At 42.6% G+C, this 13,818-nt stretch overlaps 1 protein-coding gene across 4 annotated transcripts in view; it reads left to right on the top strand.

Annotated features, from left to right (window-relative positions):
• The window catches only part of LIMS1 (LIM zinc finger domain containing 1), a 61,505-nt gene that overhangs the window by 45,436 nt on the left and 2,251 nt on the right, over nt 1–13,818 (top strand). For all 4 annotated transcript variants that reach the window (XM_084306131.1, XM_084306133.1, XM_084306132.1 and 1 more), the window contains exons 3-9: nt 3,581–3,647; nt 6,310–6,430; nt 7,228–7,377; nt 8,430–8,580; nt 9,347–9,439; nt 11,433–11,481; nt 13,665–13,740. In XM_084306131.1, the coding sequence (XP_084162257.1) occupies nt 3,581–3,647; nt 6,310–6,430; nt 7,228–7,377; nt 8,430–8,580; nt 9,347–9,439; nt 11,433–11,481; nt 13,665–13,740 (707 nt within the window). The remainder of the gene's footprint in view (nt 1–3,580; nt 3,648–6,309; nt 6,431–7,227; nt 7,378–8,429; nt 8,581–9,346; nt 9,440–11,432; nt 11,482–13,664; nt 13,741–13,818) is intronic.

Genomic DNA, 13,818 nt, shown 5'->3' with positions numbered 1-13,818 from the left:
TGAACTTCAGGCCACCCTTCTTCCTCTAGTCCTCCCAGTGTCTACCACAAGATGTTGCAGTTTCTCTCCATACCAGCAAGCCTGCCTGCCGCTGTTGAAGAGATGATGGTTCAGATGATGGCTCAGAAATCTCTCCCAGCCTTCCTCCCCCGTCTATATTGGCCTGTACTTGGCACCTTCTACAGAAAGCGAAGGTCCATATTGTGCCAGCCCTTGTGCCTTTGGGGCTGTTTCAACTTGGAAATCTTCGGCAGGGCCCGCTCCTCTGTCTCTGCACCCTTTAGGGTGTCCACACATGTCCTGTGCTGCCAGCACAGCTCTCACCTAGCGCTTCAGTGGTCAGTGAGATGATGGCAGTGGAAAGCCTGGCACAGTTCCTGGTGCTGCTCCTTAGGGAGAAGGAGGGACAAGGGCAGAGCTTGGTGTGAGTTAGTTCAGCAAGTCGGGAATGTAATGGGTGACAGCGTTTTGGGGGAGAGGCAGGAACAGGAACAGCCCTAAGCAGGTAGAAGGTGGGCTTAGGTTTGCCATCAGGAGATGGCTGACAGTGCTCTGAGATGATCTGTATCACTGTGAGGAAACCATGACTGGAGAAGAAGGGCAGAAAGGTTATCTTCTTCCGACTGGTTTAATGCACCCTTTAACGAGTTGCATGTGGAGGTGTGGCCAGGCAATGTGTTTTTCAGAGCAGGTTCCCTGTGGGTAAACACAGGCGTTGTTGGTAGACCTGCATCACTTCGTGTTTGTTCTGTGCCCCGTTCAGCTAAGCTAGTGTTCCTTGGAAATGATTTCGGGAAGTCAAATATTCTCCCCCTGCCTATCACGAGCAATGCAGAGTTCCCCCAGTTAGCCATTAAGCCGCTTATCACGTTTGCACTCAAACGCTGCCACGTGATAAGCTGCCATGCTGCGTGCTCCACCGTGGTGGGGTGGAACTGGTCGGGCTGTGCTGGAAGAAATGCAGGGGTAGGTAGGTCTGCTGCACCACAGGACGCGTCTGCGTTCCCTGCAGCTGCTGTCACACAGTTTTGTAACCCAGCAGAGCGTGCAGTCCTGTACTTACAGCAGAACAGCCTGCTTGCATGGGCAGCTTTGGTGGCACCGTGCCCAGAGGGACAGGTTGTCCCTCTTCCCCTTGTAATTACTCGGTGGCTTTTCCTCAAGACCGTGTTATTCCTGGGTTCAGCAATTCTCCTTCCCTAGAGGTCTATCCCACTGTGGACCATGAGCATTTCACCTTCAGACAACAGAAATCAGGAGAGATGAAGCCTACCTGGAGTGCAGCTGTTTGTTTGAAGCCCTTCTGGGGCCCTTAAGAGCCCTTTGGGGGCAGTAAGAACCCCTTTCTGTGCCCTTTCAGAAAAAGGCCAGCCTGCTCCGTGCTGAGGGGCGGGGAGATGAAAGGGTTTAGAGAGGTGCATCCCACAGGAAAAGAAAGAAAGAAAGCAAAATCCTTATGAAAGACTCCCAAGAGTACTCCTATAACAGGGGAATCTGTATGGCTTTGTTATTATAATGATCACTGAAATAGAAAGACGCAGGACTTTTGCTTTATGAGGCCTAAATGAGGGGAGAGTTCCTTTCAGTTTTTGTTTATTTTTGAAGTTGTTTCTAACAACCTATAGCAAGATAAAAGGAAAGTGCAGCTGCAGTGAGCTTCTCAGATTTATTTCTATTCCATTTGCACCTGGAGTGTTTTCTTAAATTGGGCTTTACCAAAAACTCCCTTAGAGGAAATGTCTTTAAAGAAGCAGGTTTTGGGCATGCCTTCCCGTGACCTGAGTTAGTAAAGATGCGGAGATCAGCTGGAGATAATGTTGTGGTGAAATGTTCTGAAATGAAACACAGAACCATGCAGCTAACCCATGGACCTCCACCAGGCAATAGTTCGATGACTTTGCCTTTCAAACACATGCTGTGGGATCTGTTACGGAAGCTTAAGGCTTTCTTTAAGAGGGGGAGCTGCTGGGTCATCCACAAATGCAGCACAAATGAGTCAGGCAGGTTGAAAATACAAACAACACGGAATAGTAACCAGCCTGCCTGACACAAACCTGTTTGGTCTGCCCAGGTCAACATGTGGTGGCTCTGAAATCCAAGCAAGCCTCTGCATCTTCCATTGTACCAACTGTTTGCACAAAGCTGGAAGCTTTCTGCTTTTCTTTAGTTTAAAAAGGATTGTATTTGGCAGGAAGCAAGCACCATTCTCAACAAACCAATAATTTTCATTAATTTTCTTTAGTCAGTCCTCTGTCACTCAATTTAAAAAACAACAACAACAAAAAAAAACTCTCAAATTAAAAGTTCATCTGTTTTAGAGTATTACATTGAAAAAAAACAACTTGATAAATCGCTAGGATAGGCTTCTGGAAGAGTCTGTATGTATCTCATGTGTCTATCTGATCCTTGTAGGTGCAGTTCAGGTTGAGCACAGGAATTAAGTTTCTGCTCTCAAGTTTCCAGTGACTTCTAGACTATTTCATTAAATCACCACCCTGCCGATGGCTCTGTATATTGCACAAGTAATGACTATGTTGTATTTGCTCCTTGATATTTCATAGTGTAAAGGGATATTGCTGTATTCTCTATCCATGCACCAAAACTTAATTTGTGGGTAGTATTTTATGCTGTTTGCTTCGTTTTGTGTTAGACTCAGTACAAAGAAGGAATTGGGGTTTTCCTGCGATCCCTTTTCCAGCGTACTAAACAGAGACATTCAAATCCAAACATACCTGATATTGTCTGTCTGGTTTTAACATGCTAGTTGGCATTTGTGTCTACTAATGATGTGCCTGGAGGTATCTAAACATTTCCCTTCACTTCAGGACATACTCGTCTACATGTTTTTACATATTCCTTGGTTAGGTTGCTAATGCAGTGCTGTTGAACTTTTTTTTTTTTCCATAATTTTTTTTCTCCATGAGCTTGAACTACAACTGAACTTCTCTAAGCTTTGAAAAAATTCAGCTCCAAATCCCTTTAGATCATGTCCCAATTTCACCTAGTCAATTTAGAGAATTTTGTTCCTTAACATTTCCTCAAACCACCATGGTGAAGGAAAAGCATGATTTCTCTGTATGTTTGCCTGCACTGCTCCATAAATTGTGAGGATTTCAGTCCCTGGGGGTTCTTCCTCCCCCCCAGACTTACTTCCTCCAGTGTGCTGGGCCATTCTTACAGGAAATGCAGAGTGGGGAAGGGATCAAATGGGTTCAGAGAAAATGCTTCCCCCCAGGAAGGGTTTTCGAAAGCTAATTTCCTGCCCAGAATCCTATCGGTTGCATCAGACTGTCGTCAGTCTGTCAAAATTCAGGCATCCGCTGTGAGGTAAAGGGGTGACAGAAAAATGCCACGTGCTCTAAACAGTATTAAAGGAATAGTACTTTCTTAATGCCGTGTGCTGACTTAAGGTGGGTGAATTTAGTGCCTGTTTTTCTAGCAGATGGTCAGGTTTGTTTTTTGTACAACTCCTCATCTTCTACTACCCAGTTGCATCTGGAAACAACTTGGTATGTGACAGTATTTACATTGGGGGCATGCTCCTAATCCCTCTAACACTCAGCTTGTTTTCCGTTTGCAGTTTGAAGGGAGGAAGTACTGTGAACACGATTTCCAAATGCTTTTCGCCCCGTGCTGCCATCAGTGTGGTAAGTTTTCCGCTGAGGCGAAGTGCTTCACATTGATCACAAATGGGAAGTCCGCGTTTTGCTGGGGGAAGATGTGCAACCCCTCTGTATCTCCTCGGGGAGGTGGCCCCACACATCTGAACTTCCAGAATGAAGGAGGCTTCAGAGAACTTGGGGAGCTGCTTTTCCTAAAGGTCATCAAACAGTAGTTGTTGTTTTTTTTTTTTAAAAGGTTTGCATTATTTGAGTGTAAAATTAAGCTATTGGTCCAGTGACCCAATGAACAGACCGTTCGTGGTTACCTGCATCTACATGCATGTGCTTATATTCAGCCCTTCTCATGCAGCTGAAACCCTCCAGCGAGTCCGTCACCTCTTTTGACAGTCACAACCCATCCATGTTGTCCTCCTCCATGGAAGCAGGGCCGGTCTTTATCATCTCCTCTTACCACCAACTGATAAGTCGGCTGGTCCCCTTTCATCCTTCTGAAACAAATTCCTTCAGCATCTGATGTCTAACCTGTGTAACACCGAGGGCTGCCTTTTGTCAATTTGTCTGATGATGTAAATGCTTGCATTTCTGCTACGCTGCAATCAATTGCAAGGTTGTTTTTTTTTTCCCTCTGTGTTCTCTGTGTGTGACACATTTGCTTGGGCAGGGCTGCCCAAGTCATTACTGTACCACTGCTTGAGCTGGTCTGGAAGCTCTTGTTTTTCTGTGGTGCCTTGGCAAGCCGCTACAACTTTTGCTTATCTTAGTAAGGCCTTTCCCTTGTGCAGAGGGAGGGGCTGGGTGCTGGGAAAGGGGGAAGCAGATGTTCTGGAGCTTTGAATTTAAAGCTGCAGAATTGAGCAAGCAGGGGAAGGGGAAGAGGAAGACAGGGCTTACTGATGATATCTGAGCTAAACCTGAAGTATGCGACAAACCAGAAAGTGTCTCACTTCATTCCTTCTACAGGCAGGCCAGTCACTTCCTAAGCATGAAGAATTGTTGTATTCCTCCTGTCACTCTGCAATCCCCTTCCTTTGTCCCCTTCCTGCTCCTCTGTGCCAGGGCTTCCCCTTCTGCATCCCTGCTTCTGGCCTGCAAAGGATTTTTGCAAACCCTCCTCTCTAACCTCTTTAAACAGAAAGTGCTGCTCTTCCTGCACACCAGCATTGTCCACACATGGCTGAGCTCTGCTCCTCTCTGTTAGCACTGTTACTTGCCTTCGGTGGGCTGGGCAGAGGAGCCTTTACCTCTTCAGCACCCAGGAGCCTTTTGCAGGATACCAGAAGCTGTTCTGGTCCCAGGCAGAGGGGTATGGAGGAGCTACACCATGTGTCTCCAGGGTTTCTGCTGCCCAGCTGGCACAGCTCCTCATCTAGAACAGCTTCAGCTGCTCCTACCCTGGCTCCTCATAGCACCAGCTCTGTTAAAACCTCATCAGTTTTGCAGACTGACTAGTTCTGACAGATGGGTTGAAAGTAAGTGACTTTGCTGGAGGGTGTGACTGGCTGGCTGGGCGGCCTCCCGGGTCACTCTGCTCTTTTACCTACAGCACCTCATGGGTCCTAACTGGAACTGGGCTTTTCCAGTGTTTGGATTTACTAAGAGTGGCCAAAATCAACAGGGCTGTTGTCAGCAGCGATGCCTCAAGCTTTCCTGACATTTTTAGAGTCCGTCAGGTTTTATTCTTGAAAAGCGATGACTTCATGGGAATGCCACAGAGTTGCATGCTAGACTTCCTTTCATTCACATCTGTTATCTGACTGATCGCTCCTCTTTGACAGCTGTTTGATTTGCAGGCTCTTTGCAGCCAGGATTCAGCCTTCCTCAGCACCAGGAAGCTGAGCTCCCAGCACGTTTTAGGCAGAGTGCTCTGGGGCACTGCTCAGGGGCCTTGGCTGCAACATCCACGTAGACAACAACTAAACACGTGTCCCCTGTGTGGTGGACATGGCTCCACTGCCTGTGCAGTGGAGTCACACAGTGCATGCACAACAGTAATTTTAACACTTTTTCAATGCCTTGCAGGACAGGACTCCTTGTAGTAGGTTAGAAGTTGTTGTGTGTGTTGGATTTACTGTTTAACAAGAGCATTCTCCCATTGCATCTTTGTGCTTTGACTTCATGTTTTTGTTTTCCTTTTCTGTTATTTTCAGTAGGTTCAAGGCCACCCAAGCTCAGTTCAGTTGTGCTTTCAGTATAGAGCCCCTTCAAGGCTTGATTACAGGCCTAGCGGAGTAGAAGCCACTACTGTGTAAATGACAATTTAAAATTTCCCTCTTCTAAAAGAGGAGAAAGACAAAGATGATAAAGAGACAAGAATGCCATATTATAAAAAGAACTCTGTATATTGTGCAAGAGTTTGAGATCAGATAAGAAAAAACAGATAGGACTGGAAAGGGATAATTGCAGAGAGAAGGTGGAGAAAGACTTATATATAAAGAACAGAAGGTTGTCCATCAGCAAGGACATCTGTTTCTGACCCACAGCAAAAAACAAACAAACAAAAACAACCCAAATTCCAGAGTTTAGAACCAGAACTGCAACACTGAAAATAATATATCCTACCAGATTTGGGGGGAGGTGGGCAGTATATGAGGAGAGGATGATGACGTAATTGTAGTGATTCGGTTGTGGGTTTCTTTTAACATTGTCTAGCACGGTATTGTAAATCCTGGTATTGTCTTTCTTACAGGTGAGTTCATTATTGGTCGTGTTATTAAGGCTATGAACAACAGTTGGCATCCAGAATGCTTCTGCTGTGACATCTGCCAACAAGTATTGGCAGATATTGGATTTGTCAAGAATGCTGGGAGGTAGGCCTTCATCCTTCTGTTACTGCTCATGAATAAAATGAAATGAGAGGTGGGACTTAGCAGCTATGGCCCTTAAAACTTTCCAGTTGAGGTGGAGTAACTGAAGTGGCTTTTATGAGAAAAAGGTCTGAGGGTGCATCACAAAATTAAGAATGGATATCTTAGAATAAGCACATAAATTCTTAACCATTTATCTACCTCAACCCCAGATTTCTTGTCAACACCAGGTCTCGTCTGTACCCAGTGACATTTCAGGATTGGTAGGGTACATTCTGATAAGAGAGACAACATTCAGATGCAAAAGTATTGTATTTTTTTAAATCAATTCTTGTTTTTCCAACATGGGTTTCCAATTTGAGTCCAGTTCAGCACCTTATTCATCAATAAATGTTTTCAGTTCATTGGGAGCCTTCCCTTATTTACCAGCTGTAATCACAAGGATGTTTTGCAAGTGGATTATATGGCCATTGACTTCATAAGTTTAATATGTCATACAGAGTTGCTTTTATACAATTAGGACCTGTGTGGCCATCCAGCTTCCAAGCTAAATTTTTAAGAGTTTGAGAATAAAATATTCAGCAGTGAGAATCTGTAGTGAAAGTTGTTTTCTGTGTTTTTGACACAGCTTAAATTCAAACAAGTTGAAGAAATTATAGTCCTGAAATGATAGGAAATATGATAGCCCTCCTTCTCCTCAAAAAGGCTGATTGAAATGAAGTTCTAATAGATGTTTGATCTATATTTTTCACTGTACTAACTGGTGCTGGTACTTACCTACGTTTTTTATGTTGTTTCAGGCATCTCTGCCGTCCTTGCCATAACAGGGAAAAGGCCAGAGGCTTGGGAAAGTACATTTGCCAGAAGTGCCATGCCATTATTGATGAACAGCCTCTCATATTCAAAAATGATCCTTACCACCCTGATCACTTCAACTGTGCAAACTGCGGGTAACTTGAGTTCTGCAAAGGAAGACAAGAAAATGCTGTTTTTCTTTGCTTCATCCATGTACATTTTAAAGTGAAATCCAGTCCTGTTACACAGGCAAGAGGGACAGGTTTGGGGTGCCTTGTAGCCAGATGTGTGTCTGGTTGTTGCTTTTGGGATGGTGGAGTTAGACCTTTCGCTCAGACAACAGCCAGTATGTTGGGGAGTAATGAAAGATTGTAATTTTCAGCATTTCTGTAGGAAATATGAAGTCTGGGCACAGATAGATGTTTCTGTAGCAGCAAAATGACTGATAGCTTCTTCTTCTGCAACAAAGGGTAGAAAAGTGATCCTCCTTAGCTGCTTATTATCTTGCCCGTGTTATTTCTAGCTGAGTTGGATGAAAACTTTGTTCATTCCTTTTAAAGACATTTTCTTAGAAGCTTTCCCTTACCTCATTTTATCAGCTTCTGCAACTGTAGTCTACATAGATTCGTGTTTCTACATCCCCAGATGCACAGATCAGGGGACGTTGTAGGATACAGCACACTGTATTATTAGTTGCTTATTTTTGGTATAAAGGAAGCTATCGTTTCAGTGCCATAACAAAGGCTGATTTATTTGAAAAGCAACCTGTACTATTGCGTCAGTGCCAGTGTCAGCTCATATTTTTCTTTCTCTGATGTTTAATGCCATAGGGAAAAAGTAAAGAATTGCATTTTCCTTTCAGTTACATTTATGTAAATCTAAAATAAACAGGTGATAAGAGGACCAGAATAGAAGCCAAGCATGACTACAGCTTTCAAACACGTTTGAAAACAGCTCAGTAGCTATTTTCAGAGAGACTTAATGCATTGTACTTAGCAGGGTTTTCTCAGTTTACTATGGAATCAGTCTTGTTTCAAAAAAAAAAAAAAAAAAGAATTGCCATATTTGATGCTGCTAGATCCATTATTGTAGTATAAATCCAATCTCTAAAACAAATGCTAAAAATTAGGTTATCTGCAGCAACTCTCAAGAGTTGAAATCATTCAGTTCGTTTATTCATGCTCTCAATTAATTAACTTTTGAACAGGAAGGAGCTTACTGCTGATGCTCGTGAGTTGAAGGGAGAATTATATTGTTTACCCTGCCATGACAAAATGGGTGTCCCCATCTGTGGAGCATGTAGAAGACCAATTGAAGGACGAGTGGTGAATGCTATGGGCAAACAGTGGCATGTGGAGGTAAACAATAGCTGATACATTGTCTTTCACAAGTGTAAATATTAACATAGCTGGAATATTGCTGATCAATCTACATGAAAGGATTAGAAAAGGATGCAGGAATAATTAGTATATGCATTCTCCTAATCCCATTTTCAACCTTCTTATGTCTCGTCTTTCACTGTGAAATGAGAATTATTTCCAACCTTGCAGAGACCTTTGACTGTGAAGCTAAAATCATTAATCAGAGGAAGCACTGCCAGCTCCTTATAGAAGAAAATTTCACAAAGTGAAGAGGAGGATATATGGAAAGGCAGTAAAGTTCTGTGACAGCTGTAATACTACTGGGCACCATAATATTCTTAAGTCTTTCACAGTTACCTGCCACATTTAAAGCACTTCATGGGAAGGTTTCATATTTCAAGGGCATGTACAAGACTTAGTTCCATATCTTCCTTTTAACTTAGGAAGATAAGCAGCCTATTCCTTTTGTGTTGAAAATCTCCTCCAGCAAGAGCTTTCTTCACAAGAGTGTAATGATGGTGCTTATTATTTAATCTCCATTCATTCTATTAATTGATAACACGTCACTTTGCTTGCTTTTTTTGTAACATTTGGATTGAAATGTTGAAGACAAGTTTTAATTCTCCTTTGCAAGACGGCACAGCTAGCTCAGTAGACGTGACGTTTAATCATTTAATTTGCTTTATCACATCATTTAATTTGCTTTCCAAAAAACTACAATTGCTTCCAAGTAATCCAAAAATGTATATAATTTTCTTCATAGCATTTTGTGTGTGCGAAATGTGAGAAGCCATTCCTGGGTCATCGTCATTATGAGAGAAAAGGCTTGGCATATTGTGAAACCCACTACAATCAGGTAAGGTTGCCTCTTTTTCAAAATTGTGTTGTTAAACTCATGAATGGATTTTATTAAAGGAGGTGGAAGACCATAGGCATTATTCTGTTTTCTCATAATCACCTGTGGGTATAAAGCTAATTAGCAGATGCTCTGTTGCAGTTAATTTTTATCGGTTTCTCTAATTATAAATCTGGCATTGAAAAAGAAAACTTCAGGGATTTCACAAAGACTAGATGGGCTAATCAGTATCGAGTTGCTCTTCAAGCTTAGTGGCGCTTATGTAGAGCTGTTTCAAGCTTTTGCATGTCTGCGAGGTGAGAGCAGCTAATAACACCCAATCTTTCCCAAGAAGTTAAAGCAGATTTGCGATTCAGGAGCTGTGGTTTAACACGAAGCCTTTGTGAGTAGCATGTTTTTTTCTGCTACTCTAAGATGATCTGTGTTAGGATACACAGCATCACCCAGCTCATTCATTCAGCTGCCTAAGACTACAAAGACTTTATTTTGTCAGAGGACACCACCTAGTGACCGCTTGCATTTAAATAAGAGCTACGTACCTATGGTGGATAGTCGGCTGAATATGAGCCAGCAGTGTGCTCAGGTGGCCAAGAAGGCCAACGGCATCCTGGCTTGTATCAGGAACAGTGTGACCAGCAGGGCTAGGGAGGTGATCGTCCCCCTGTACTCAGCTCTGGTGAGGCCGCACCTCGAGTACTGTGTTCAGTTTTGGGCCCCTCGCTACAAGAAGGACATCGAGGTGCTTGAGCGGGTGCAGAGAAGGGCGACGAAGCTGGTGAGGGGCCTGGAGAACAAGTCCTACGAGGAGCGGCTGAGGGAGCTGGGCTTGTTCAGCCTGGAGAAGAGGAGGCTCAGGGGCGACCTTATCGCTCTTTATAGGTACCTCAAGGGAGGCTGTAGCGAGGTGAGGATTGGTCTGTTCTCCCACGTGCCTGGTGACAGGATGAGGGGGAATGGGCTAAAGTTGAGCCAGGGGAGTTTTAGGTTGGATGTTAGGAAGAACTTCTTCACTGAAAGGGTTGTTAGACATTGGAACAGGCTGCCCAGGGAAGTGGTGGAGTCACCATCCCTGGAAGTCTTCAAAAGACGTTTAGATGTAGAGCTTAGGGATATGGTTTAGTGGGGACTGCTAGCGTTAGGTCAGAGGTTGGACTCGATGATCTTGAGGTCTCTTCCAACCTAGAAATTTTGTGATTCTGTACAGTTCCCTGCAGACTCACAGAATCACAGAATCACAGAATTTCTAGGTTGGAAGAGACCTCGAGATCATCGAGTCCAACCTCTGACCTCACACTAACACTCCCTTAATTGTGCAGTCCAGCACTGCAAGGTGTAAACCATTTTTATTTGGAAGCCAACCACAAGGTGTCACGTACACACCTTTGCTTGGCTAAGTAAAGAGGAGGAATTATCCCTGGGAGTTGTAAGGCATCTTCTAATTACAGATGGATTCTTAATTTGTCAGTGATGAAGAGCAGATGACTGAAATGTTGCTGGCACACTTGTAGGCAATAAATGCCATGGAATGAAGGATTTCTGGCCTTTTATTTATTGATCGATTGATTTTAAGAAAAATAAATAAACATAGCATTTCCTTACAGCTTTTGCCAGAAAAAGTGGTATGTTGTTCTAGTCATGGCTCCAAATGTTAAATTGGATGGTTGCTGAAGATCTGTATGTGACTTTGCTGTATTTTAAATGTTCAGGGTTAGAGAAATAGCAAAACAAATCAAACAAACATTTTTAGAGGGTCATGCAGATGCAAACAGATGTTTTCACCTTCAGCATTACAGAGACTTTTTCTGATAAGATGAATGCGAAACTTAATTGGAAAACAAAAGCAGACCTGCCGATTTTCTCTTTTTTTTTTTTACTGAAATAAACAGTAAAGCTACTGTGCCCTTAAGCCAAAATAGAATGTTTTGTTATTTTGAGAAGCTACCTTTGATAAAATCATTCCATTAAAAATTCATTACTTCTCCTTCCTCTTCAGCTGTTCGGTGATGTTTGTTTCCATTGCAATCGTGTGATTGAAGGGGATGGTAAGCACTTTACTGACTGTTTTCTTAACGTTACATTTTGATGGAAGTTCTCTCTAACAGTGGAAGTCAGACCCTTGTTGAATCTCTGACTATTCTCATTAAACCAAAATAAGTCATTATCTTGATGAGAAATTAGGATAGATCTGATTAGTCAGAGGCCAAATGGAAAGAAGACCTAGTAGCGAATGTTTTATGACAGTGTCTAAAGAGAACTGTGGTCAGCTGGAAAACCTTTAGTAACAAGCAAAGTTCAGGGGTGCTGGGAGATGCACTGGTGGCTTCCTGCCCCACCTACCTTAAAAATGAACACATGCAACTGTGAGAATGACTACATGGGCGTCTTCTCAAATGAATTTAGGGATCATGATCCGGATTTGGAAAATAATTTAGATATTGAAAGATTTAGGTGGGCTTTCTAACAGATTTTTTAAAGTGCCTAACTTTCATTTCAATCCACTTCCTGGATATATTTCCCTATCTATCTCAGGCACCTGTCTTGAAAATCTAGGCTGATGATAATTTCACAAAACCAGGAAGGAATCGTAAAGATCTGTCCTGTGAAGGCATAAGTGGAAACGAGTGTTTTAATTTTGGGGGGGTGGGATTATTTTGGACACTTTTTGGCATTTTATCGTAGCTGGGTGTCCAAAGGCAAATCATTCTACCTGCAATAATGCCACATTACTTTGTTCCTGGTTACACCTGCCTGAAGTAAACACTGTAATACCAATGTTAGCCTCGCCTAAACCAAAGCTATTAGCAAAGTGGGCGGAAGCCTCTAGGTTTTAAAAGGAGCCATAAAGTAGTTCATAGTCATGTAAATATAGGGTGAGACCCACATTCCCGGGATGTGCTTTCCCCGCGTTTTTGGGACTGGACTGTACCTGCAGAACAACAATCCGGAAGGCTTTGGAGGAAGCCGTATCTTCATCTTTGCTGAAATCCTGAATGAAGGAACTGGGGCTTGAAGCAAATGAATAGTGCAGCCTTGTCTGATCACCACATCTCTGTGTATTTTTTACATTACACCGTGTAATCTGACTCCCATATTGTGTGTGTCAGCCACTGAACTGAACAGATTGCAATGTCGTCATTTCTTTATTTTCATTGCGTGTCTTCAATTATTCTACATTTCTTCTTTCACTTCTGCACAGAAATTTGACAAAAACTGCTGTCACAAATGATGAGTATCCTTTTTTTTTCCCTCTCTCTGGTGAAACAGACATCTGTGACAGCAGTTTTTCAAGAGGGTGTCTATGACTGTATCGGAGAGGTTGCTTATAAGTGAAGACTTTCATCTGCTTAGTATTACTTTGGCAAGCAGGTGAATAACTGTATGCTATTCTTCTGTGGATGTGCTTGACCCAATAGAGTAGGAAAAAAAAAGTTTTGCATGACAATGGTGTGTTTCTGTTTGCTGCTGACAAAATGTTGCATTATAGGAGAAAAGCATTGCATTGCCTTGGATCCTCTACATTTGGTTAAAAAGAGAAGCAAGTTTTGGCAAGGAAAGTTGGGAAGGTGTACTGTGAAAGAGAGGAGGAACAGAAAAGTGAGATACAGAACAAAGAGAAAATGCTTTCTCTCCAAAACAAAGAATAAAAATATATTCATGTTTATCATGATAAAGTGATTTATCTCGTTAGTCCATAACTTTTTTTTTCACTTTGATAGCCCTGATTTACCTGAATTACCCTGATTCCTGGATCATGTTACTTTCTTCGACCAGCCAAGTGCTACAGTTGATGGCACTGTGGTCTGAGCAGGATCTGGGGAATGAAGCAGAATGAAAACATAAACACCCTTTTGCTGGATTGCTTTTCAGCTGAAAAAGTCTCCTGGTCATGTTCGAAACATGGCCTCACAAAACAGTTGCCTGAGGTCGGCATGCTATGAGATGAGGTAGAAGCAAGCAACAGGAGTCAGAAATTTGTTAAACTGGTCTTGTTGGTGCCCATAGCGCTGTGTGTGCCCTCAGAAACAGCTTTATCAACACTTTATAGTCCCACTGCACAGCATTCACATGTGCCTTCCTAGTCTTGCCATGTTATTGTTACGGTCCTCAATTCTGGATATATGAATCAAACGCTTGTTCTTCATGTCTCATGAACATTACAGCTTATTTTTTTAAATATTTTTTTTTGTAATGCTAATGATTTCCTTTCTTTTTTCCCTTGCTCTAGTTGTGTCTGCTCTGAATAAGGCATGGTGTGTGAACTGTTTCGCTTGTTCAACCTGCAACACTAAGTTAACACTCAAGTAAGTTTATTGATAGGTGTGATGCCTTCAAAACGTATCGGTGGTTATCTTTACAGTGTAGATGTTGCTGTAGTTTAA

The sequence above is a fragment of the Netta rufina genome, assembly GCF_964035555.1.
Source record: "Netta rufina genome assembly, chromosome: 1".
NCBI classification, from domain to species: Eukaryota; Metazoa; Chordata; class Aves; order Anseriformes; family Anatidae; genus Netta; species Netta rufina.
The sequence above is the reverse complement of the archived record's forward strand: the minus strand, read 5'-3'. Positions and strand labels throughout refer to the sequence as shown.